The sequence below is a fragment of the Lasioglossum baleicum genome, chromosome 5, assembly GCF_051020765.1.
Source record: "Lasioglossum baleicum chromosome 5, iyLasBale1, whole genome shotgun sequence".
Lineage (NCBI taxonomy): Eukaryota > Metazoa > Arthropoda > Insecta > Hymenoptera > Halictidae > Lasioglossum > Lasioglossum baleicum.
Window position 1 is genome coordinate 17,387,517 of NC_134933.1, and position 27,894 is coordinate 17,415,410.

The 27,894-nt window shown below is 40.2% G+C and overlaps 1 protein-coding gene across 1 annotated transcript; it reads left to right on the forward strand.

Moving 5' to 3' along the window:
• Positions 1 to 561: 561 nt before the first annotated feature.
• Positions 562 to 24,090, forward strand: LOC143208686 (uncharacterized). The gene is made up of 5 exons (XM_076423315.1): positions 562 to 703; positions 1,257 to 1,379; positions 3,296 to 5,245; positions 5,471 to 5,636; positions 5,919 to 24,090. The coding sequence occupies exons 1-5, from the start codon at positions 638 to 640 to the stop codon at positions 6,128 to 6,130; spliced, it is 2,517 nt and encodes an 838-aa protein (XP_076279430.1). The 5' UTR covers positions 562 to 637; the 3' UTR covers positions 6,131 to 24,090.
• Positions 24,091 to 27,894: the final 3,804 nt, after the last annotated feature.

Genomic DNA, 27,894 nt, shown 5'->3' on the forward strand with positions numbered 1-27,894 from the left:
TGACGAAATCTGTATTGGCACCTTTGATATTCGTTATTCCGAAATATTGATATTTTTGTCTCCCTTTGGATGAAACAGGGCGAAACGTTGGAAAGCGCGGCGATATTTAAAAGTGCTATGGTAGAAGATGGTATTTATCAATCGTATACAATTTCATGAATCGAATATGGTTTGAAAAGTTGTTTTGACCATGTCATGTGCGTAACTGAATATTTTTACACGTTGTATGTCGAATATTCTCATAATATGTTGTTGGCGATGCTCAATTGAAAAGTGTACGCATGCGTAATTAAATACGACGTTCAGGAACTATGTTCGCGCGGGATCCACTTGCAGATGCATGCGCATTCGAAATTGATTACTGAAAAACATTGGAGTTTCGCCTACGTAAGAATGCTCTGTGGTTCGTATATATATAGCATATATGTATGTATAGTACAATAACCGCAGTTCCATCGTTCCATCTACATTCTGCCCTCCCATAGCAGCACCGTTAATGTGCATCGCGAGATACTAGTGAGCTCCGTTTAAAGAAAGTGTGTAGGTTGATGTAGTTGTGCGCACTGCTGGGAGGACAGACGCACAAGTGAACGGGTGATGGCAAGGAGTAGAGGTGATTTTTAGTGATCTTTAACAAATGGCTCTGTCCGAGGTGCACAATTTAGCTGCAATTATCGGCAACAATGGTTTTACAGTTAACAAGGTAAGCGAAGCGACCATCTTTCCACTGACTCTGACTTCATCACCGAAAAAATGACGTTCATCTTTTTCTACTGTAATGTACAACGCGATCATTCCAACATAATGCGTAGGGAAAGATGCGATTGTATTGTTTGACGAATATTGTTTCACCAACGAATAAATGAAACGCATCGCGTTTGTTACACATCGAAGAGTTTATTATCTGAACTGTTTATGTCGGCAACGTAATTAACGAAAACGATTTCATTTTAGTTAGTTGCTCGCATACAACGGTATTATAGTTGTTCTCGCGTTAGGTTTACATTGTAAATTGTCCGCACCGATATCAGATTGTGAATGAAGAATGGGTTGGTCTGCTCAGTTTTGATTTTTATACCATATAGTACTCCAATATGTGTATAACCACTTTAATTTACTTCTCATGACACATAATTATTGTAAATTGTAAAGGAAACGATATAGAAACAGATCCTTATAAAAGAATGAGCATTTCTAATATAAGCAATATTTTAGAAAATAGGGTAACACTCGTTGATATTTAATGTTTTTTGTAGAACAACATGGTTGAACGTAACATCAGTATGTTGGAACCTCAAAATAATTATCCAGCTGACCGTTGTAACACAGAATATAACTATTGGAACTATGACTTAATGGAGCGTAATGCACAGAAAAATGTAAGCAGTTTATAATAATAAGTTATTCTTTAAATGCTAGGTAGAGTTCTTTCAAACTTAATATATTGCAGGTTATTTTTTTTATGGTTTATATGTTGCTGAATAGCAGACTATTACTGATAATATATACATATCATATCAATTAAATACAGTGCAAATATTATTTAGAAATTAGTCACTTTTTATTTTGTCATGTTCACATGTTCCCATTCAACAGGATGATTATACATGTTAAAATAAAATAAAAAAGTCGAGGGAGATGTGATTGCGCTGGGGGCTCCGTTTTCAAATAATTAACATTGAAAAATCTACCAATAGCGACGCGAGGGATAGGTTAGCAGGTGCGCAAACAGTGGCGTACCGCGCGAGAAACGGATACGTACGCGAACTTATGACTCAAAGTCCAACATGTTTGTTATGCTCTGCAATTGTTGCGATTGAGGTATCAAATGCAACACTACAAATAACTATAATTACGATCGATTTAACCTGGGAGCCCATTTTCCAAAAGCGCACTCTGTGCGCGTCGCAATGAACTTGCAAAAACGAACAAACTCGTAAAAATGCGTAAAAATAAATTGCAAACTAACAGGATCTATTTTTTTTTTTTATTAGTGTTGTACATAGAAAATTCATGTTGTACACAATACTATGATCAAATTTCAAATAAAATGCAACGCATAATACAACATTGCATTCGGTACTCCAATTTTACGAATATTTTTAACTCGGCACAGGTTAAGTGAAAATCTTTTAAACATTTAATCCGTCTGAAGGATGTAATTAAAAAAATAATTTTTACAGAACAACTCATTTTCTATCTTTTACAGTATTGCGGACATGAAATAAAATCGAAAAAACCGACGAGTTTTCAGGGGTTGATTTTAACGTTGTTAGATTGGAGATTGGAGTTTCACAATTTTCTGAACTTCCTTTGTAAGAAAATGTTAACGAAATACCGCGCGAATAACGGAGAATTGTTACAAATGAGATCAAGTACACAACTATAGTCATATATTTCAACAATCGACAGAATTAAAAGATGCTATCTTACGAAAAATAGTTTCACGAAATTTTATGTTATTATTTGGAGTACATATTTATTCGAGTATAAAAATTTATTCGGTTTTTTGTTCTATGTTATGCTTGCCAGTTCTGCATTTTTTCGGTATGTTTAGCTTACTTATGTTAGAAAAAGACAAGATCATGATCGACGTTTGTTTTCGCGGACGCAGAGCTTGCTTCCAGTCTTGTGTTATTGTTTGGCATGACTCGTTTACAAACTCTGGTGTACTCTTTCCAATTCGAGTATATGTTCGACAGTGGCTCCGTTCGTACTTAACTCATAAAATTTGAAATTAACACTGGCACACGGTATAATGTACATCGGCTAAACACAACGAAATATATAATTGGAGTGTTTGTGCATGAGCTGCTGTGGACACTTGCAAATAAGATGGTTACAGAGCTTAATGGTTAATACATATTGACATTCGCGACGTACGTGTGCATGTGCGTATGAGTGGGTGATTCTTCAATACAAAGTGTTTCATTGTAAAGAGCGCTAACAGTGTGTATTCGAAAATATTATTTGGAGTTCCGAGTTACAACTCCAAAGTAAGTGTCCGCCATTGACGAAATCCGAATTTAGAGAAGTTTTAAATTTCCGATATTTTGAAAACGGAGCCTTCACAGCAATTTCGTTGCTTTTAATTTTCGTATTATTATTATATTTAGAATTATCTCTGACCACATTATTTTTGTAAGGTAGATTACTCACGTTTGTAGAATTAATTAAAGTATATTTACGCTTATTTTACTAAAAAAAATTAATTTATTATTTATTAAAAGATTACAAATGATTTTATGTAACCTATATTATATAATACCAATTTTTAAATATTTTATTTGTATAGATGAATGTGGAAGATGAAGATAGCCAGGATTTAAATAATCCTATGGTAAACGATTTGGTCTCGAAAATCCTTGATGACGATTCGATCGTCTGTGACAATGCTCAGAGTAATAGTTATAATGGCAATATTAAATATCGCTCGGAAACACAACCCTGCATCATGGAGGGTAAAATGGAGAATAGCACGGATCTAAGTCTGCCTGCTTTAGATCATTTTAATATGCATTCTACATTTAACAAATTGCAGAACAGTGTTTCCAGCAATGCTAAACTCGAATGTAATTATAATAACATTTGCGGAGAACTGAAAACATTGAATCTCAATACGTGCGCAGTACAATTACCAGATCAAGAGAGTTTATACAGTAACGGAGTTAATGCATATCCAAATATATACCCAGCTGACTCACAATCGTACATATTACGTCCAAACGATGAGAATTCATGTATCAGCGGAAGTACTATACCCCTGTGTAATGATCTGTTAACGACAACGAACGATGCAAATTCAAATAAACAGTCTAATTGGTCGGAGAGTTTATCCACCGTGGGATGTACAACAGATTTATTTGGAAATTATCAACGAATACAAAATTGCACAAATCCGGACTTGAATATTAATATGGCTTTAACATTGGCATTAGATTCTCCCGATCCGATTACCCTCAATGAGCTGGAGTATCATAATAACATTGGACAAAATGGCACCACCAATACGTATAATAATCCAACAGCTGCTATGCACGAATTGTACAGTATGACTGCCAGTAATCAAAGTTATAGACCAAGCTCGGCAATGACTGATTTGAGCATTGATTCTGGTTTTCTCTCGAATTCTCCATTACAACACTTCTCTCCGGCTGACACAAACTTGCACAATTGTTTTGGGAATAATATACAACGCGGTAGTACTGGTGACTATAAGGATTTACAAGACTCGGGTAGATTAAGCATGGCGAATATCTCTATACCAAACGAACAATTTCAATTTTTGCAACAAGCTCGTAGTTACAAATTGGATCAAGCTGTGGACCAAGAATACAAACAACTGATTGACTATTATCCAGGTGTGAACGACTTCACCACAACGTCAATCAATAGCTTAGATACGAACGAGAACTGTCTTTCGGGTAATGATTACAGAATCGACAACAATCTGTTGAAAATCATCAGTCCAAAATCTAAGACTATCGAGACCAAGACATACTCACCGATCGGATTCCCAAAGAATTTAAGCTCACGACATGCGCACCAGTCAATTGCAAAGTACGGATACCATAATTATCAACCTTACACTGCCAGCAACGGCGAGACTTTGAAAATGCTACCACAGAGCTCTGCATCGTATCACGACTTGAAACAGCCTAACTGCGCTAATACGTACAAAATGGAAGGACTAGATCTCACCAAGAAAATAGCTTTTCCTTCCGTCAGCCATTTGACCAATCAAATTGCAGGGTCCTCAATGAACAAGGATACTTTTAATTACATTGTAAAGCAACGACATCACATACCAAGAATACAGAACGCCCTCGGCGTCTCCTCTGGGAATGTTCTGTTCAATTCAGGAATAGTACCAAGTCCGAGCACAGTCAGATCTGGAGTATTCCCATCAGTAATGCCAGTTCCTGTGCCACTTCCAGTTCCACGCTCGTTTTCTGTGCTCTGCGGTGGAAGCTTGAGTCTTCGAAATGGGAGTGGAACAGCTAGACGAACAGCTCCTTCGAGTATACTCCATTTCAGACTGGAGCAGACATACAAACAGTTTAAGCAATTAGAGAAGGAACGAAAGAAATGCGAGGCTGGATTGGCCGCACATTTCCCAGGCAAAAGAGTTACGAGTGCAAACAATATACCCGTTCCTCGCCTTCAAGGAAACCCATCGCGTGTAGATCGTTTAATTATCGACTATTTAAGAGAACACGCACGTGTTATTACATTGATTGCAAAAGTAAGCTGTTCAGAATCTTTATTTTCCTCTCGCTTGCAACTAGGCTACAGATCTTTATGTATTCATGGTATTTGCAAGTTCATGAATGCAAAGTTTTAACAAAATTTCATGTTTTAATTGTACGAAATTTTTTGTTGGAGAAAAGGCAATTTATGAGACCAAGATTCACAGCCTAGTTGCGATCAAGCAACTTGAATATTTTACACAATCATATCTTAAAAACAGATGGAACGACTGCGAGGGACCACAATGAATCAACGCGTGCACAAAGCTATGGAGAACTGGTTGGAAGCAATAAAATTCGTCCAGGAATGCCGTAGACGTGAAATCGCCAACGCAACAAAATGTCAGAAAGAGAATCCAACGTGTATTCCTGTATATAATAACGATGGTATGTTCCAATGTTCTTCGTTGAGATTACTTATCATATTTATGTAAACAGCCGAATTTCTTTTAAACAACTTCATTTCCATTTTATAAAAGAAAGTATAGGGAAAGAACTACTAAAATTTAATACAGACTTAGTACTCAAGAGATATCGTACATCTACATTTTTTGGAGTAATATAAGTAAAGTTTCATTTGAAAAATAAAGTAAAAAATGTGCCAGACGTACGGAGATTTCAATGAAACGGTAATTAAGATGGGAATTAATTGACCTTTTCTGCTTGTAGATATACTAACCCTGGCTGCCAGCGTCTATGAATTAACAAAGGCATCTCGGTACGCGCGAACCGGTATGTATAACGCGCTGCAGGCAACGCTGCTATACGACTTGGACATCGAGAGAAAGGTCGTCGAGTCCTCGAAGGATCCGGTCCTTGTGATAAAACGCAATGAAAGTCAGGTAGGAACCGAGGTCGGTGACTACTCGAACTGTACCTAGCAAAATTTCGAGAGGCGATTTGCCGATTCGCGTGACGAAACATAGGCTATGTGTCCAGCAGCTTTTTACCTACATACGTATATCCGTGTTACGTTCTCAAGAAAGCTTCAGCTGGCGTTTTATCATAATTTTATCGCTGGAAGAACGGAAACAAAAAATGCCGCCCACTAATCGCAGATTAACAAAAAAAAAACAAGAAAAAAGAAACCTTCAGAGCATCATTACGGAAATAGTACGCGTACTCACGCCGAAAAAAAAACAATGGGAGGGATGGGGTTGGGAAGGGAGACAAAAGAACCGTACGCGTGTCTACTTTTTACAAGTTAATAGCGACTCCATAGTTTTCTACTGTACATATTTTTATCCCTACTATAGTACAGTCCTCGGGAGTGTCAGTTCTGGTATCTAATACTTGTGATCCAATCATCTATATCGTATGTCGCACTTTCAAAGTGGATTTCGCTTGTTCTTCGCTAACAGACTTAACGGGGTAACTTAGCAAAGAACGGGATAGAACGGAAACGAACAAATAAAACCGTGGACAATTTTTATCTTTGGGTGTGCTGGTCTCTCGCGTGTCTCACGGATGCCAAAGATAATAATCGTTTCGAGAGAGAGAGTGAGAGAAAAAGATAAAGTAAACGCGGAGGAATCCGTCGGGGATCCGGAGAAAAACGAAGAACAAGATTGCTCAGACGTACTAAACGAAAACAAACAAATATATAGCAAGAATCGCAAGAATCTCCAACTATTACTCGTTTGCGTATGTGTCATAGGTTAGCGGTTCTAAACATAGGCTAAATTTTACCAATATATTCGTTCAGATGCGCTAGACAGTAATTTCCTAGACTAGTTCAATGTGGCCTTCCTTAAATGTGTGACCCAAGATGTGTGTCGGGTAGCTGATCGTCTCGGATACCTTCGGAGAAGAACGTTTCGAGAATTGAAGACGCGATAGCCATGGATATCGATTTGTAAAGATCGGGCGGGTGCTCTTCAAACCGCGAGCTATAATAGAAGCACAGCCTTCGATCCGATCGGTGAATAGTTAATTAGATTCGAGAAAACGAACGATGTCCACTGTGCGACCGGCGACGCTACGCGCGGAATCTCTTTGCCGAGACAAGGAATTTCCTAATCGCGTACTTGCTACCATAATTACTGTACTCCGGCGAGTACGCGTACAACGTAAGGTATATACAGAATTTTTAATGGCACGCGTATATATATAATATATATAATTATTATATATTATATACATGTATCTATATGTGTATATATGTATATTTACGAACAATGCATTCAAAAAGTGTCGGGACTGATCTTTTTCCAGACGTATCGATGGCATAACCTATGTTTCACCGGTTGGTATACTTAACATGAACTTTTTCCTACTTCCTATATTAATTGTATTCAATTCAGTACGTTTTCTATGGTCGACACGATTTTTTAAATGGTACAAGGCCTGATAAGTTGGACTGATTAATGTAAACTCTTTGCTACGCCAACATTAATCTTGTCGAATTCGGTGAACTGGTTTTGTTCATGTTCCAAACGAGATCTGAGAGGACAAGTATTTTCATATATTATCCTGTATTATCCTGCGTCAGTTCGGGAGCTTTTTCAATGCACTGTGTATAAATATATATATATTTATATATACGTTCTAGGAAAATATCTGTTAGCTTTATATGGCCGACTTGCGATGCTCACCATTTTCGATTCGCCCGTTCTGTCGGGCGAATATGTACTTTCAGAATGATTCACAGTGACCATAACACTCCACCTCAAAAGTTTTAACGCTTCGAACGTGTACAGAACAGTACACGAGTCCGTTTTAGTCAAACATTGCGATCAGATCGCGAACTCACGTCCGCGGAAAACATCGACTCGTTATCACTTTTTTCCGTTCTTCGTTCCTTTTCGTCCGTGGCAGACTTGGGCATTCGTCGATTGAAATGATTTTCTTGATTGATTGAGTAATACTTGTTGATTGAGAGAAAATTTAACCGATGTTTTGTACGAGTTACAAGTATCAAATTTCTGCTACCATAAACTTTACCTATTTATTTTTGTCGCGAACACATAAAATCCGCAGTTTATTGATTAGAAACATTGATCGTCAATCATTGATCGCCAACTAAAAATAACCAGGATCGATAGTGCTGCAAAACAGTCGTGTAGTTTGTTCACACAAAGATTCACTTATTCAAATTACGTACAAAATTTCATATGCTACGTTAAAATTGAGATAAATAAGATTTTTAATGTGCGGCAATCGATTGCTCAAATGTTTATTTCACGGTGAAGGGAATTTCAATAACTAATCCAGTTAACGACTGAATAACTAATCCAATTACCCATCTAAGAGACGATTAAGTATTTAATGTCGAATAACGGTAATTGTATATCAGTCAAATTATTATGCATCGAGTATTGCCCAGTTCTGGTCAGTGGAAATATTTGTACAACGACGATAGTACTTCTTCATCGAATTACCTATTGTCCACGAGTGATAGAGCTGACAGAGCAACAGAAGTTGGCTACTCGTAGCTGCCTCGAGGTCTAATCTCCTCCGATATCCTTAAGCTTGATTAATCGGCCTGTATTACCGTTAGACTGCTCGCGAATCGAATTTCCAGAGAGTCGGTGGATCTTTAACCCTTGGGCGACGATGGCTGGGTCTTTCTTGGTTCAGACTATCGACAGTCAGCCTCTAATAGATATCTGTTAGTATACAACGTGTCTGGAAAACGTACCTTCGAAAGCACGTTTGAAAGAGTTTACGAACAAAGCTGCAAACGGTGAGCATCGTCAATTGCGTACCATTGAAAGCTGAAAAGATGGCGACCAACAAAAGGAAACTCAGTTCGCTCCATCTGCCTTATCGTTGACGCCCCTCGAAGCGCTTAGACAAGACACACGCTGACACAGTACCTAAATTCTATGCGTCCGTTAATGAAGGTTGTCCTACTGAACTAGAGCCCAATCGTCATCTTCACAGCTTCCACCGGTACTTTTGAAAACGGCCCGCTATTCGAGGGTTAATGCGACCATCTGTGTACACATAGTCGTCGACCTTTCATCCGAGCTGAATAGTAGTTGGTTCCCGAGCGACGATTGAATCCGGGGAAAGGTGTGTTTATAGGTCCAGCACTACTTCGAGCACAGTTTCCCAGATTGTCTTTGCTGCCGATCGTAGTACAAATTCTCGGCGACCTCGGACAAAATTGTTAGACGCTTAACAGAGGTGTTTTATATTAATATTTCTCTCTCTCGCGTGGAACTTGGTGCCCGATCGAGGCCCGATCTCTGGTACGTTTTGGAACTAGAACGACTAGCAGCACGAGCAAGAAGGACGAAGGGTTTGTTGACGTCGGAAGACGCTTTTGATAGAGCTCGATAGCTTCGGCTGCAAAGACGATCTCGCGCGGATATCGGCGCTGTTCGAAGTTCCAGCGGATTGTGCGGGGGTGCGAATTCGCTTTCACGCAACGCTTAACCACTAGGGACCACGTCGAGCATCGTCTCCGTGCATCAGCACTCCCTAGGACACCTGATTTTCGCCGCATAGGGGGCGACACTTGCATTTTCCGTTTTCGTTCAGTTGCAGGCGGTGTTCAGGCTCGATATTCTCGCGTTCTGCCGTTGCTCCCCTGGCATTTCTTCCCGCTATCCGGGGAAAGCGAGAAAAAGAGAACGGATTCGTTTCCCTCGAGCCTGCCAAGCTCGAACGCGTGTCCTGGATCGAAAGTATAAGCTTAGGGCGAGAACCGGGAGAGTATAAACACGCGACACGCGTACGCGTATGTTAGGATAGGATAGGATTATCGAATGCTCATAAGCGTACAATGAACAGGTTGCGTTGCATTAGGGTCGCGAACGGCAGCCACAGCGCTTTACAGTTTCCTTCCGCATTTGTCGACGTATATTCTATTATAACTGTGATATATATAATGCCAATTTGTACATAAAAAACCGTCGGAGAACCGCAGGGCTCGCGTCGAACGCGACCGATCCGTCAGTTCTCTTCTTCTTTTCGGTGTTTTCCGCTTCGCGAGACGCTTGCTGTTTCCGTATGACACAGGGAATGTGATACCGGTAGATTTAGATGGAAAACGCGTCCGGTGGACGCGTCTCGCATCACTTAATCTATACGAGATAGTACTTATAGCTCGAATACCGTCAATATCGTGCAATCATCCGAATTATCTAGCGTACTCAACCCCCACGAACGATCCTCTGAGCCCGCGCGTAACACCGCCCACGGCCTGTCTGTCCAGTTTTCTTCTTTGTTGGTATCGTTCCACTCTTCGTTGCCCTCTGAACCTTCAAAGAACTGATGTACATAAATCTCGCTTACAATTAGTGTTGGGTCCTCGCTGCAAAAGCCTAGAGCCGATCATGCTTGTCGATCCAACACTAATGTACTGTCGTTAGAGCCCCTCGAGCGATCTCGAGGTTTCGAGGCTCCGCAACCGGTACAAACATCATTGGGAGTCAGTATCCACGCGGTTTCGTCTTCTTTCGCTCTGTATTCTATCGCGTCGATGCATAAGATCCTATAAGTTCAATCAGAGAGAAACGCTTGCGCTGTAGATCCAAATCATCGTTGGAATGTTCCCACAAGAATAACTTGTCGACAGAGTTCACTTTTTCCAATTTGATACCGCATTTTTCACTCGAGACAAGCTTTTGGCTAAATTGAAACGTTCGAGGTACATTTCGAAGAGGAAACGCATAACAAATGTTTATTTTCAAGACGAAATTGTAATGAAAACATAAACGACGGGACTTATGCATCGAAGAGGATGTTTTGGGACACTTCTTGCGAACTCTTCCGGAAAAGTCGAGGGAAAACAGTTCTCGAGGTTGCAAAGTACAGTCGGGCCATGGACAGAGACCATTTTCACCAGCGTTTTAACACCAAAGCTGTAGACGTTTCTGGCAATTGGACAATTGATTAGGTTCCCAACAGGAGCGCTGAGATCTACGAGGAGTTCGAAGTTCCGACGAGACTTCCGAAAACCGGTCACGCCCGATTCAGCTGAAATTTTGAAGATAGTATCATTTCGCACAAAAACGATGTTCACGGGATGTAAAATTTTTCAAAACGCCAACCTAGCCCAGGCTAAAAGTTCTTCTCGCAAATATTGTTTTTATCTAAACAGAATCTGTTTTCAGAATCCCAGCGAAATCGAGGCACAGATTTGTCAAAATTACAGGAAATTACACTAAAATGATAAAAACATTCTTCGCAAAAATTTCGAGTCGTCGATAATCCTTTTCGCAAAGATTGTTTCTAAAATGAAGCTGTCGGCAAAATTTTAGCGAGATCGGACGTGATCGTAATTGTCGGAAGTACTTCTATAGTTCCGTTCCTAGTTATTTTATCTCCCGAATTTTTAACCCGAAGAATTAGACGCATAACAGCAATCGGTGCAGTTATTAATTATTTTATTTTTCTTTGATTTTCGATCAAATTTTTTAAGAGTCAAACGTTATTAGAATTTGAACAGAGTTGACGTTGAATAAAAATGATCTTGACAAAGAGAATGTGAACTAGGAAAGATCGCGGGAGGTATATATTTTAGAGTCTTATTTATAAATTGGACAAGTATCAATTGATTTTAATCGCCAAAAACCGAATTCGACGTTTTCTAGAAGTTGGGTCGAAATGGACCCGGGTACTGCCACCCAAGGGTTAAGTGTTCTAAGACTGCTGGAGCTTCTGTGAAGACATGTTCATTGAAAAAAAGGCATTTCTTGCATCATTGGTCATGGTGTCGATTCCTTACTGCCAATTGTATCCTTTTCTTGACTGCTGAACTCTACGCACGGCCCTGCTGGGACTGCTACCTAGTTGTATCGTTACTGTCGACTGTCGTGAAACCTACAACCCGAGTTCGTAAGTGATTGATCACGCGGAAAGAAACCTCCAACTATTTTGGTTCGTCCAGTCTCCATACGAGAACGCCTGTCTTTTCTTTCCCTTTTCGAAAAGACACGGGAAATGCTTCTGCATAAGGCTACGTATACGTACATACATATGTGTGCATGAGCACGTACTAAGTGATTACCTCGTATCGTATTTATCATACGCAGCATCGTTAAGAATAGAAACACTATCTGCATAGGTACGTGTTTGACAATCCTATTTAAATTGCATGTGATATTATGTATTACTGACTAGCTAAATGTATATGTGTTTATGTATGCATACATGTGTGCACGGTATTACGTCGACTCTGCCGCGGCGAGAACTGTTCCGTGAACCTCCAAAACAATAACGAAAGGACTCCAAATTTTCTTGGGACCTCTTTCAGGTCCCGCCACTGAGTTGTTGCATCCTCAATTATATTCTACAACTCTTTAACAAAAAGAATTAGAAATAAAATTACGATTTTGCTTTAATGTTTATCTCTAACCGCTATACTAAATTCGAGCAGTTTTTAGATTCGCTCGATCGGAAAATATCAAGAACAAAGTTATTGCTACACTATTACATATCGGGAGAAATATAAATTCTATTTTTTAGAGACACGATTTACGAAATTCGCAATCTACATCGTAAGCAATAGCATAATCTAACCGGTATCTAAGCTCGTAATAATTGACGCAGCTGAATATTAGCGGAAAAAAAACATTTCTTTAACATTCATTTCGTTGACCGAAGGCATCGTAGAAAAATGTATCGAAGTGCGTTTTACGGAAAATTCAACCGACAGAGTCGACGGAATACTTTGCGTACGCATACATAGCATACACGTGCATCACATATGCTCGTACACATGGATATATAGGTAAATATATGAGTGCTCAGGGCGCGGTGAAACTACAGACGAAGAAATGTCGAAAAGCGTCCATGAACACGTGTACATACAAGCAAACAAGGTAGTAACGAGGAAAAATAGAGAAAAACCGACCAATGTTTCACTCTCGGAACTGTCAGAGTGTGTATTGTTAGTGTCGTAAGATTACGATTTCGTTACCGATCAGTCGCGTTGAGTACCAACGGTGGGAAATCCAACAGATGATGGTTCGTAACCATAAAACGGAAAACAACGGCGGCACAGGTTCTCCAGAGATTTTTTTAAAAATCATTACACGGTGCTACATTTTATTTAGTCGATAGTGAAGGATGTTCAACTGTGCTATTGTCTTCGTCTAAAGTCTAAACGACTACCTTTCTAAACTTTAAAACGAAACATTTCTAAGTGTGTTCAATATTTCACTTTTATTCCAATAATTATAATATTTTTACTAAAGTCGCGGAGAATTTCGTAAAGGAAATTTTGATCGACTGAACACGATTCATTTTCTTTTCTATGATCCTCGAATGTTTTCACTTTTTTTAACACATCGTCTGCCAATGTTCTTAGCGTTAGAAACAAAAGTATTTACTGCTATTTCGCCTGTTACTTACACCAGTGCTGACCACCGTTGGCCAACCGAGACTTCGTTGATACCGCAGATAGCAATTCGCTTCTAATTCGCCGATTCATCCGTCTCGACACGAATCGCGAGTTGTTGATTGTTCGACTCACGTTCTGTCGGCTTCGTAAAGCTTAATGGCGAAATAAAATTGACCCTCGGACGACGAGCCGTATATCAATCGGCCGCTCGCGCTTCTAACACAGAACTATCAAAGAAGGAACTCTCGAAACTTCTATCTTCGTTTCCAACAATAAAAATGGAGAGGAACAGAAAACAAATGCAATTTCCCACTGTAAACTAAATCAAATTGTGCACGGAAGTTTCTGGTAAGCAAAAACGTGCAATTTAGTTGTTAATGTACAATAAAAAAGATGGAAGTGCCGATTGACAGTGTTCGGCGGACGAGGGTCCACCTTCTAAAGTTCGATGTGAGATAGAGGACAGGGATGGTCGACGAGGAATTAATTAATATAACGCAAACCAACTAATCGAGTACATAGTCTTGCCGGGAATGGATACGGTTCACTACGTGGCACTAATAAAAACGCTACGCGCTCAAAGGTACTCATCCGAGACTAATTTCCACGGTACGAACAGCCATGCAGTTCGTTGCATGCTCTCTCGCTGCAAATCTGTCTCGTCGGGGGTGAGGTTTCTTGGATTTCTTTATTTTATACATGTATACTAGTAAACCGAATAGCAATTTACATTGTAGCGAAGGGACTCACGCATTTTTCGACTCGTAGCTCAACTACCACGGCCACTACTGCTTTTCTTGTACGATACCGCAAACCTCTTGTTTCCCTGCTATACGTCGGTTACGCGCACACGCAACGTTTCTTTAGAATCGCTAAATAGGAAAGAAATCTTGCTGCGTCTGGAACGTTACTCATTCCACCTGTTTTACTGAAATTTCATTTCAAATAAGCACGTGCTTGGACGTAAAAAATCACTTTAGAAAACGATTTCTAACAGCGAATATAGTGTACCAAACGCGTATGCGAGTAGATACGATATCGAAGGGGGGAACACAGGTTTTGTGTACTAATAGGTGACGATGTAGTTCGTTTTAGAACGACTAGGGCTAGTAGGCTAGTTTCTATAACGATGTCGGTGTAACCATGTCTTTTCTTAGTGCTCGACGAGAAAGTAGTTCTACTAGAGTTTTGGCAAGTTCAAAGTACTAGGCGTGTTAGAAAATTTCGGATAATCTGCAGCAGAGACGCGCGTTCGCTAAAAAAGAAAAAAAGTATTGATAAAATCGTTCGGGAAAGCCTGAGTTCGAGATATCGCCTAGATCTCGAGAGACGACAGAATATATTTACGGAAAGACATATACGCGATCGATGTTTATCTTTTTTATGAACGAACAGGTTCTGAGAATTAGACGGTCTTACGAATATACCGATAGAGTTTTCATTAACGTTCGTAAGATTCCGATTTCTAGCGAAAATTTCCGATTTACTGGAACGGTTAAAGAATTTCCAAAAAAGCGTAGTTCAAATTACTAGAGATATAGTTAAACGGTTGATAGACGTTGTTTACGGTTCATTGCAGAGTGTGTGTGATCGATGCTGGATCGGTCGATCTTCCTGGGGCTGAGGATCGATGAAAATCAATACTTGACGTGTTCTTTAAAATTAGGTGTGCAATTTCTCTGGAAACTATTGCTGATCGATTTTCCTATTTATTCGTTTCTACTGTTATTGAGACAAGTAATAGTTGAATATCTCGGATGCGTGGGTGCAACGCGAAACTTCGATATTTAACTGAAAGAGTTGAAAAAGAGAATGTCACTGATTTACAAAGAGATGAAGTGTAGTAAAATTTATTTCGCAATCGGGACTGTATTATCAGAGTAATCCGCAACGAGTAAAACAGTCCCAGATCAACATATATTTCGGTGAATGTAATTTTGAATATCTAAAAAATTAAATGTCTTCGAGGCGAAACGATTTCTCCGACCTGAAACATTTTCTAGTCATCTTGTATCGTATGGTTTCCGTGTAACTTTAGCATTTAACAACCGCTACGCTTCTTAGTGAAACGATTTGAACTGATACTTGGCTGTTTTTAAATTATTCGCCGCGTTATTTATTATCTATTGTATTAAGGAAGTTTAATGTCAAACGCGCGCTAACGAATCGTAGTGGGGAAGAGATCGTTGACCATGAAGGCTAATTAGTAAAATTTCTAAAAACGGAACTTCCACTTGAATGACAGCTGTTGCGCCCACTGCTCATAGAAAACAAGTGACAGCAATAATTCTCACGTTTAATAATATTTATATACGTTCTAATAACGAGCCGTATCTAACAAACGATACTCAATGGTCAATTATTTGATTATCTTTAATGGACCGAGACCCGAGCCAGAGAGATGAATTCCAATTCTCACTTTTATTCACGAACTTCGTCCAGTGTAGTCGACAGCTGCAATTCGCAAATAACTAGTAGCGGTGGTATTGATTCGCGCATTGACACGCGAACACTCTTGCGATATAGTTGAAATTGAGACTTCTCCGTCACGAGTATCGTGCGCGATGAGGAGTATTGTCGCGTGGATACGGTGTTTTCCGATTAGGTAGTCGCTTGAATGTTAGGCAAAGTTTTTCGGTCCTGGATCTAGAGTAGGAACGAGGAGTTATCTATCGTCCAATTAACGCGTACGATTGCTTCGTTATGAAATTGGATCTAGGCTTCCTCGTACAAAATCCGAATCCTCCACCAAGCGCTAGCACGCACCAAGTTTCTAAGTGGATCTGCCCTTGACACTGGGCCGGCCTGGAACCAACGAGCTGAGCCAATGTACCGAAGGGTTCTGGTATCGAAAAATTGTTGGACACTGGTCGACGAATACGAACAAATCGCCCTTGTTCTGCCGGGCAGGCGAAGGGATCCTGGCCGCCAACCAGCGTGTACTTGAGCAGGTGGAGCGTTTAATTTCGGGACTATGGTCTGTCTGTCCGCATTGAGTCAGGCCAATTTGATCGAGCATGAGCCCCACGCTCGACACCGCCTGGGACAGGTGTTTTACAGTGGAATCGGTAGCCGGTAGTATGGAAATGCATATTAGACTTTAATATATGTATATAGGTGGATATTTATATGTATCTATGTCAAAGCTATCGTGAGTTAGTAACTTAGGGGAATATAGAGGAACGACTAGAGAAACGAGCAGTTCGTGTTCACTAGAAAATGATAGAGAAGTTGGCGGAAACGACAGTTAGCTGACAATTTTAGGGATTTTTCCGTTCCGACTAAACCGCTGGCTAGGTGCACTCGTTTATCGCTGATGAGACGCGATTTTTCTCGCCGTTCGTTTGCATCGTCTCGGCAAGAGTGATTCGAGAAGTGTACTCGTCATATCAGTCGATCCTGGCCACAGATAGATTCGTAGTATGTAATAGTTTCTTAGTAATATTTTCCAGCTGGTCCCGGACGCGCGGACCGCGACGTTTTAATTGTAAATATTCGAAATTATTTGAAATCCACGTGTCTTCGATTGACAGTCATCGGAAATGAAATGGCACTAATTGATTCTTAGTTGTCTCACACGTTTTCCGCGTTCGTTTTCTCTCAGCTTAAGGCAGACTTGGGTAATAAACGGTTTGGATTGCCCGCAAGGGCATATTCTCGGAGCAAACGACGTTGTCTCGATCTCCGTGCGCGTAGCGGGCGTGGCTCCGCTGTTCTCAACTTGGTCGGTGTCTGCGCAAAGCCCCAGGGGGCAATCCATGCCCGCGTCTGGCCCCAGAGTCGGAGTTCGCGATTCGATTAGATTTTGTAATCGCCATTGGTGCTCTCAACGGGTTTAGGTTAGAGAAACGAGAAGTTTGCTTCCTATACTTCTTTTGGGTCGCTTTAGGTAATTCTCTAGGTAAATTTGGTAGTCAATTATAGTTCCTGAATTGTTGATATTTATTTTACGTTGTTAGGCAATCTGGTCGACGTTAGACTATCGATCATATCGATTCGTTTTCCCGTGCACGGGCTCGTGCACCGCGACATACCACATATCGATGATCAGAGTGAATATCAGCAGTATCTTGCCAGCGGGTTTACGACTCGTACTTTTTCTGCTTGTTCCGCGTTATCGAGAAAAAAGAGCGATTCGAACGATCCTCTAGGTTTTAGATTCCACTGCAACGATAAACTACATTTTCTCGTCCATTCGCTCGGACATGATTCGCTCGCAGTATAATATTATCCACGCAATCGTTTCATAGAGCACGGCACTAGTCTAGCAAAATTCCCGATAATATTTTACTGCGAGCCGAACGGAAAATCCGTTTCATTGAATGGTCCAGCGAAACCGATGTTCCCGAATTGTGTCTTTCATGTCCGTCATTCTGGCGCCGGATCCGACAGATCGGTTCGACCAGACACGGCTGCGTCATGCACGGAAAATGTATAAAATCGTATCGATGTTTGTTAGAGTAGTACAACTAGGATCTTTATGGATCCTCAATCAAATTCAGCGATCGAATGTCGCAACGATTGGTACGCTTGGGGTTGTCCGTGGACAAACGAATGAGGAAGTAAATATATATAAAATATAATAAGCGAAAAAATCCAGAAAAAAAGGGAAGCTGTTTGCCAATATAGAGTATCCCGCGAATCATCCGCATCGCAGGCTAAATTTTCTCAGGGAAACGTAACCGGAAGCAGCGATCCGTGAACATAGAAACCGATCGATCGCGATCGATCTTCTTCCGCGACGCCGGCAGGATCTTGATAGAGCACTGAAAAATTTGTTTGATAAATTGTATGAATTTCTATTTTCTTTTTAACTCTTTTTTGAAACTAACTACGAAGAGGTACAACGAAAGGTATGAAAATTATTTACAAATGAACGATAAATGTTTTTGTTCGATCATGAAACCTTGAATTATTTTTCGATGACTCTAGGCTGAAAGGGGATCAATATTGATCATTGTGGTCAGACAAAATATTTGGAAAGCTATTTTATTTTTAGTTCTGCAAAATCCGTGTGACTTTCTTTTACTTGATTTTTGCGAAAATTGCACGTGAGAGCCGTTTGAACTTATATAAAAAATTCTGTTTCTTGTCACGGTGGAGAAACAGAAATTTTACGATCCTGACTGCTGCTCCGAAAATAATTCGAGACCTCTCGGGGTCCGGGTTCACGCGTCGTACAACAAAAGAGAGAGAAGGTTAATGCGATTTCGTGGCCATCATGCGCATAATTTGCTCGCACGAAGACAATCGTTTTACGCCATTACAGAAAGTAAAAACGCTCTGCTGATTCAGGGTAACGGGTCATCGACAGGGACGGGGGAAAAAGAAGAAAAAAAGAGGATAAAACTACTAATAATAATAACGAAAAAAAAACAAAAAAAAAAGATACTAATAATAATGACAGAGGAAACGAACATCGACGTCGCGAGGGGAATACTTGGTTTGCGGACCATTAAATACCAAACACTATACAACGATCGCGTTACAATAATTATTTAACATAGGACCGGAAACGAAGGATGAGACGAGATCCGACCATCCGTTCATGAATCGAATTGTAGAGGGCCCGGAATCAGGGCCCGACCGCCGAAAATCATCTCGGAGATCCGCTCGCGATGGGGATCGGTTGATAAATTCGAATTGGACACTGTTCGGGGAACGAAGGACGGACCGTGGATCCCCGAACGTCGTCGTCGAAGATCCGATCGCGATGGGATTCCTGCCGTATTGCGGTGAAATCGGTTAGTAAATTTGATTGAGGACGTTATTTAAGGATAATAGTTCCATGTACGTTTCTCGGCTAGTAGCGAGGTTTGGCTAGGTTTCGTGTTAGGACATCCCCGTGATAGAATTTGTTCTGTGGATTTCGATTTCAGGATACGAGACAAAGGTGATGCGAGGTTTTTTGCTGGAATTGTCGTGTGATCGATACATTTCGCGAGCGTTACAGACATACACGACCTTGCGGATCGGAGAGTGTGTATGTGTGTGAGAGAGAGAAAGAAAGAGAGAAAGAGCGCACGATGTGTATTTCGAATTATGCGAGAGAGTCGCGCTTGATAGACCAGTCAACGAAAAGTTGTAGAGGGAAATGGAAGGAACACAATTTTTAACTTTGGGTCTTTGTTTGGACTAGTGAGGAGGTAAACATACAAAAAGTCCCCACTCACCTAGGAGTCACCTCCTAAGGTGATCGAGGTGCAGTGGGGCACACAGAAAGTCCTCTTTTTCGGTTTTTCGCTTATATCTCGGAAACTATGCGTCCTAGCGATAAGATCATTCTATACAAAATTAAAGCTGACAAAGTGTGCCACAAGATTGGTTCGATCCAGTTTTTCGCTATTTCGCATAGTTCCCGAGATATCCGCGCTCAAAGTTCACTAATTGTGAAAAAGAACTCTTCGGCACAATTAGAGAACTTTGAGCGCGGATATCTCGGAAACTATGCGAGATAGCGAAAAACTGAATAGAGTCAATCTTATGGCACATGTTGTCAGCTTTAATTTTGTATGGAATGGTCTTATCGCTAGGACGCATAGTTTCCGAGATATAAGCGGAAAACCGAAAAAGGGTACCTTCTACGTGCCCCTTCCTTCAAAAATTGTGTTCCTTCCATTTCCCTCTACACCCCCCTTATGAGCATTTATTGACTGGTCTATGATGAATCTTCTTGATACTGTTTTACAATGGTCAATCTGACCTCTCATTCTTACTTCTTCGGCGTCCATACAGTTCAGATAGAATTAATATATCGCTAGGCCTCGAATTATCCGGTTCAACCTAGACTTCGCCTATATTAGACTGAAATTAGTTCTGCGATACCGAGTGTACACTCATCGTCGGCTGCGGCAGCTACGGGATATGAATGCCGTTGTCCTGACTGTTACACGAGCGAAAACTGTTTTCGACGTTTGTAAGCAACGTGATTTTTCGTCTATCGAATTTTCTATATATCGCGGGATTTCCAAATCGCTGTCGCATCGAGGCACTTTCAATCATTCGTTAACCCTTCGCACTCCGTTGACGCCACTGCGGGGGATGCTTGCAACGTACTTCATAAGTTATCGTATCAATAACAGTAATACTATCGTTTCTACTTCTGTTATAATATCGAGCAGACAAACAAAAGATAATAAACTTCTCGGAAGCTTGATTGTGAAAGTGAATGCTCGTAGTGTTAAGGGTTTATTAATCTAATGGGAAACGACCTAATTGTTTGCTTACACGCGTACATGTATGATTGCGCGTTACCAACGACGAGGGAACTTCAACTGTCAATTCGATTGCACGTTACTTACAACAGTTCTTTTTTTGAGATTCACGTCGCTATGACGTTTTCTGCAACAACGCACTGCAACTGCAACTATAGATCAGGGACAATTAACGAGTAGAAGAGGTAATTCTTGATCGAATTAATTACTACGTTTCCATCGTCGTTGGTGATACGATTACATTTTGTCATTTGAAGGGTTCGAAGGTGCATCAGTGATTGAGAATTGTGCATCAGAATTGTAAGCAGTTCGCAATTTCATGGCACACGTTGTAGAAATTTCGGTCGTTTCGCGAATCTTCTTATTCCGGAAATGGTCTTACTCATTTACCGATGATATTACTTCACTGCATTTATATCTACAACGACGGAGAATTATCAAAGAACAATTCTCCATAAATCGCTCTAAACAAAAAACGATAAATCATTTGTCCTACAGTATTACGGTTCTGGCGGAATGTTAATTGCCAAAGATTTACGAAACGACTGATCGCGTACAGCTCGAACGATTCGAAGTTGTAGGCCGAAAGACCGTTCACTGTCGAGTTCAAAACGACTTGCTCGAACCTTTCGACGTTGAATCTGTAAATCTAATTCGTCCTGTAAACGCAGCAAACACGCGTTTAATCGTGTTTGTAGATACGTATTATGAACAGCAGCAAATTCATCGATCTCGCGTGCAGTACTTAACAAATTCGCCTTAAAGTTCGCATATTTCGACGCTGCACGACGTACGAAATTTACGGAGAAATAAATAAACGATCGAACGAAAGCAAAACGAGATGGAACAAACGCCGAACAAAAAAGAGAAATAGCGAACAAACGAACAAGAAACGATGCTCAAATTGTAAGTGACGACGCGTGTCGGTGTGCATCGTTACGGATGCACCGATCAGATACGTACATTAAAGACTGTAGGAGATTCTAAGAGAATGGTAGCTCGCACCTTCTATGAATTGCACAAAAATAATTTTTTACGGGTATATATATATACATATATATATATAATATTATACATATACGTATATATATATACATATATGTGAGTGTGTGTGTGTATATATATGTACATATATGCGCGTGTGTACGGACGCCGTTCTTTTTGGAAGAGACAAAAAGGACATTGTGCCACCGACCGCAGACTCGCTTTCGTCGCTTAACTCGAGCAAATTTTTTCTTTTCACGCATTCATCATGCTTGCCGCGTGTTCGCGCGTGCGTACACGCAAACACACATATTCATTGCGTTATCTCTACGGCTGGGTTTTAAATCTCGCGGGGAGAAACTAATCGAGATAATACTGCCGAAAACGAAACGAAAACGGAGAGAGAAAAGTTGCTGGTGCGAGATCGTCGCGTTTCCTTGGATCGATTCGCCACACTTAAATAAAACGGTACAGCGATGAATCGAGCCGAGGAACCGCGACAAATCCGATAATGATACGACGATGCGTTGTCGAGCTTTTTCGCTGAATTTACTTAAGTTCCTTAAATGTAAAGTTCCTTAAAATTGCGTTCCCGTGATACGGAAAACTGTTCGCTCAATTATGTATGCTGAGTCGTCGGTACATACCATTTCACTCTGGGCGAGTCTAAACGATCGAAATGGAGTTCACAGGCTGACTCGGAAGGCTGTGTGTTCGAAACACAGACGAGAATAAAGATGAAATAAAGAAGTAATATGTAATAGTTGAACTGAATTCGGTTAAATTTTATTACCTTCGGTTTCATTCGCACATGTGTTTCTCCACCTAACTTCGAAACATCTGTGTCCTAGGAATTATTTATTTTGAATTTATCGAATGCTTTTGTTCGAGAAGACGATCGACTCGTTTCAGACTTCCTTCAATGGTGAAAAAAACTTTAGCTTTATTATAATAACTGCGATTATAAGTTTCAGTCGTGGGTGCGAGTACAATTTACAATGGCCTTATTGCGTTTAAAGCCCAATCTACACACCACTGGAGTGTCCAATGCGACGGAAACTAAACTTCGACCAATCTTTTATTCCGGTTACGTCCGGTCTTTCTTTTTGTGTGTTTAACGCCCGCGGTTTCAGTTCGCCGGCAACGAAATTAATTCGACTCTCTTGATTTAATCAACCGTATGCGAATAAAAATGATTTCCTACCTCGCCTCAAAGTAACTCGTCCACAAATTCTGAAGCCACCGCGATATGGAATATTTTTCGCCGTAAAACATACTGAATTAAATCGAATATTTCGCACTTTTCTACGGTTTTGATAGTTTCTATACAAACTGTCAAGTTTGATTTCACAACGTTTATTATATGTATACATATTGTCAATTCTTCCTTCTGAAATTCGATTTATAAGAAAGTAATTTAGAAAGAATTTATAAAAAAGATAAAATTGGCATAAGTTTAACCCGTTCGTACCGAGAGTTCCATTGTGTTCATAAAAGCTATTGTCTGCATTCCACTGCATTTTACATAAATAATCCGACACAGTGGTTCTCAAACTTGAAATACAACTCACTTTTCGGTGAGGAATAACGTTTCGCTGTATTCGAGAAATCCTTTCACGACTTGTACTTCGAGAATCAACTGATCCAGTACGTTGCACTGTCCCCGCAAATATTGTATCTTAAATGCAACGACGAGTAACAATAAGCACCGAACAAAAGATGAGTTTAGTTGAGATTATTCTGAGGCGAGGTTCCATTCGTTCGGTTCCCTCGATGCTTTTGGGCTGTGATTTTACAACGCTGAACACCCGATCGAACCAGGCCTCTATTTCTCAAGCGGAACCCTTATATCGACAATCCAAGCCGTGAGAACTTTCAATAGACTTCGACTGACCATTTTCTTATTAACCCTCTCTCCGAATTTAGAGATATACGAAACCTCGGCACTCTTTGCGAACGAATGTTCGATCGACAGAAAGGGAGAGAGAGAGAGAGAGAGGGAGAATGTGTGAGAATGAGAGCGAGGGAAAGGTATGCCTGCGAAATTGAAAATTCGAGTTTCGTCGAAACGAGAAACGCGAGCGAGAATACGAACAAAACGACAACAAAAAGCGAGCGAGAGGGAGAGAGAGAGAGAGAGAAACAAATACTTAAAAGGGCAAATACATGGGATTTGGACGCGAAACTGAAAGAGAAGAGATGAAAATTAACTGTCGTTCTTAGTGTTTTATATATAAATATATATATGTTACGTTTCAGTGTACTCTACGAATCGTATAAACGATATGATACGTATATGATAATATAACACAAATATATATATTATATATATATATATATATACATATATATTATATATATGAATGAATACATCGTTAAATGGGCTGTGGTAGAAACCTTTATATACTTTATACACCAGACGAGTCGGATCCTCTTGTTTCGTTTGTCTTTCGAGCTAAAAAAAATGAGAACGATGTTCATTGATATTATAGTGACGAAAGTAAACCGGGGGAAACAGAGCACGAAAAAAGAAAAAAGATTAAAACAGAGAAGCATAGAAGAAAAGGAAACCGCGTACCGAATCAATGTAACGGCATCATTTTAAACAGACGCTTGTCGTTTTGAGTGCGTAGCCACTTTGTCCTATATTCTGTCACACAACGATTACCTTGCACAAAATGTACCTAATTACACGTAATATATTGTAGGATCCGTCTTAATGATTGTCAATAATACTGTACCTACCGTGCCCGTGGACGTGGACGCGGGCGATTTATGATATTAGGCTAATAAGGCTGTAAGGTGTAACTACGATTAGATAGAGAGAAAAAAAAACCCAGTTGCTGAAAACTGTACTGTGATGCACCTGCTTCGAAGACCAACCAGCGCACGACGATTGTTCGCTGGCCTTTGTTCGTATTTGTTTAGAATAGTGGTTGCCCATACGCGAAGCCAGTCGCTGATGGAATAGGCACGTTTATAGCGGCGATTCCTTTTTTCGTTGCCCGCCTGTAACGCTTTTGTACACTCGTTGTTTTCGTGACGCCTTGTTAACAAACGTTTAGTTTAACAAGGCGTTCTCCACTTTATTTTAGACATCCTCTCGCGACTTTGGGAACCACTGATTCCGAGAGCAGACTCTGGCAATCTCTCTCGTTCAGCTCTCCCTTTCTCTCGATCTGTTGGGAAAACCTCTGCCGAGTGCTTTTTAAAACGAAACTTTTGAAAAGTTCATTTATAGCTTTAGAATCCCGGCGACCAGAGTGCTCGACCACCTCGCCGAAGGTGCAAGGATGCTTATCTTTCTGACAAATTCGACGGATCCTTGACGCCGTGTTGGCTAGCGTTGAACAAGCTCGACGCTAGTCTCAGGTCGAGCACGCTGATCGCAGCACAAACGTGCAAACTCTGAGCGCAATTTTGATATTTCGAACCTTTTCTTTATGACACCGCGATCGTAATAATGGTCACGCGGTGATATATTTTGATTTTAGTTGACACCTTGCATCGTAGTCACGGTTAGAACGATTTTACGAACACGTTTCTTTGTTCCGCCCGCGTTCGCGGACTCAGATTGTACGAACCATTTATCAGTATTTATTGTCCCAATTTTTATTTTGTAAAGCAGTGATCGTTTTTGTTTTCTTCACCCTCTGATCGCCGATTCCTTCGAAAGATGGCGACGAAGCGAACGTCCACGGGGGAGTCACCTCGCCAACGGTATCTTCGAAGCAGCGTGCACAAATAATTGTTTATATGAATGTCATAGCCTTAGTTTCGCTAGTTGAACAGACGAACGAATGTTTAGAACCTTGCTCAATAAAGAAAACGTTAATTTCGATGTCGTGAATTATATACCGATGTTAATTTAAGTTGAACTCCCAGGTCGAAGCGAGGCTGACCATTCTCGCGGAACGAATCGAGCGGGCAAGGCTGCCGATCAAACGAATTCTCGGGCGACATCCGTCATACACGTTTTCTAGAACTTTACGAGAATTCATTCCAGTCGTTATGCAGACTGGGCTGAAATTCAGAGCGGGATTGCACGTGTAAATAATTTGTTTGTTACTGATTCGAATATGCCTTTGTTGTAGGCACATGATGTAACTGATCAGTTACAAGACTCGAGTCTTCGGACAATCGTCACGCTAAAGTCACGATGGGATTGCGAGTGGAATCGGTGGAATTGTATTTTCAAAATAGGGTCACGGTATGTTTGCTCGTTGTAGCGTCTCAAATTCAGTTGCTTATACTTGCAGCAATAAAAATTGAATCATTAACAGAATGGTTATTTCTGTGTTCAATACTTCTCGCACTCCTCGGGCGTTGATGTTTTCGTTTCGTACAACCATTCAGAAAAGTTTGTCTTGCTTGCGTGTCTGAAGATCGCTTCTTCGTCAATTTTTTTTGGTCGCCGCGTGCATTCGTTGGCCGATCCAGGAATTATTCTCGAACGAAAATGATCCACGCGACGTTAGACACACACAGGACCACGTTTTCGTAAACGTAGAGATAAGACCTTTGAGCTTAACATGTATTCTCTCGTGGAACCGTGTATAAAACTCCTGTTTGTACCTTACTAGATTACTATGAAACGCTATCGTAGATTACAATATAGTGGAATTGAAAGTGAGAGAGAGAGAGAGAGAGAGAGTGCGAGCAAAAGGAAAGAAAGGAGATGACGAGAGCAAAGCGCACGCGAGCGAGAAAAGCGACGAGAGGCGAAAAGATAAAGAATGTTTACTGTCCATTCAACAATCCTGTTAAGTCTTTATTTTTGTGCTACGAGGTGATTAAAGATTAGTGCTAGCAGCATCGTTAGCAGGAAGAGAAGCTGCGTACAATTGTATCATGCTTTTGCTTCGAAATGTCTCGTGGTTCTAATACGTTTGTGTTACAACGTCCCGAAACACACGAACGACATTCTATGAAAGACTAAATCAGCAAGGCTGGTGATTAGATTTCGGTTAGTTTCTTCTTTCTTTTTTATGTTAAGCATGACATCGGTTTAGCAAATGTGTTTTACTGAAAGTGTCCTTCCTATGTAAATTTACTTGTTTGTCCTCATAAATTACAAATAAATGATATCTTTCGTGTTCACGTATCGCATGGGTTCTCCTTTATTTTTGTATTACGCCACGCACGAGACTCCGTTCCAATAAAAGGTAAGTGAGATAGATTCATTAAAAATGTCAGTAGAAAGGTAAGTCATATCTATTTACTAAATGCGTACATGATTGGTAACATAGGATTACAAAAATATATATAGTTTGATTCAGCATTTTTCAATTATTTCTATCCTTAAACACTTTAATTTCTTTTCCTTGAATATCATGCTACTGTACTACCCTTCGCTAACAATAAAACAGTGATTCTTTTATACAGTTCATATATATATCTTTGGATACGACCATTTCATTCCTTTGAATAACATGCTATTATACTACCCTTTACGAACTATAAAAGAGTGATTCCTTTATACAAGTACTAAAATATAGATTTATGTGGATAGAAATAAAAAATTGATATCCGAAAGAAATTTAAAACGACCAATGCCGCAATAACGCGAGCGACGATGGCCCACTGATATCAGTGCGATGGCCCCACTGATATATATATATATATGCATACTCAAATTCTTGTATTGCATTAAAAATCAATTCAGCACAGTGCTTCGATTGTGCCCAAATTTTCTCGCGCCTGCGCGAGAAAACAGTAACGTATCTACTATTGGGTAGCAGAGCGGCCAGAGCCCTGAGGCAGTTATATTGGCGGGAATGTACCGAAATAATCTTACCGGACAAAAAGACTTCAGGACGTGTCCTACGAGTACACAAATACACTTGTTATACATTCATTTTTCAGAATCAAATCATATAAAGTTTTTAAAATTCTGCGGGGTGCTTAAGGAACCCCATTTTATCGAGAAGCGTATGTTACTGAGGCTGAAATCGCCGCACATGCGCCAGAAAATTTGGGCACAATCGAAGCACTGATTCAGCATTCAAAAAATTTATTCGTACACTGTATCATATTTTACAATATAAAAACATGTTTCAACTATGTATATAGTTGTTAATTCGGTATTATCCTCGATTTATATATCATATGTAATACATATATGTATATACCAATCCTCTCTGATAATTAT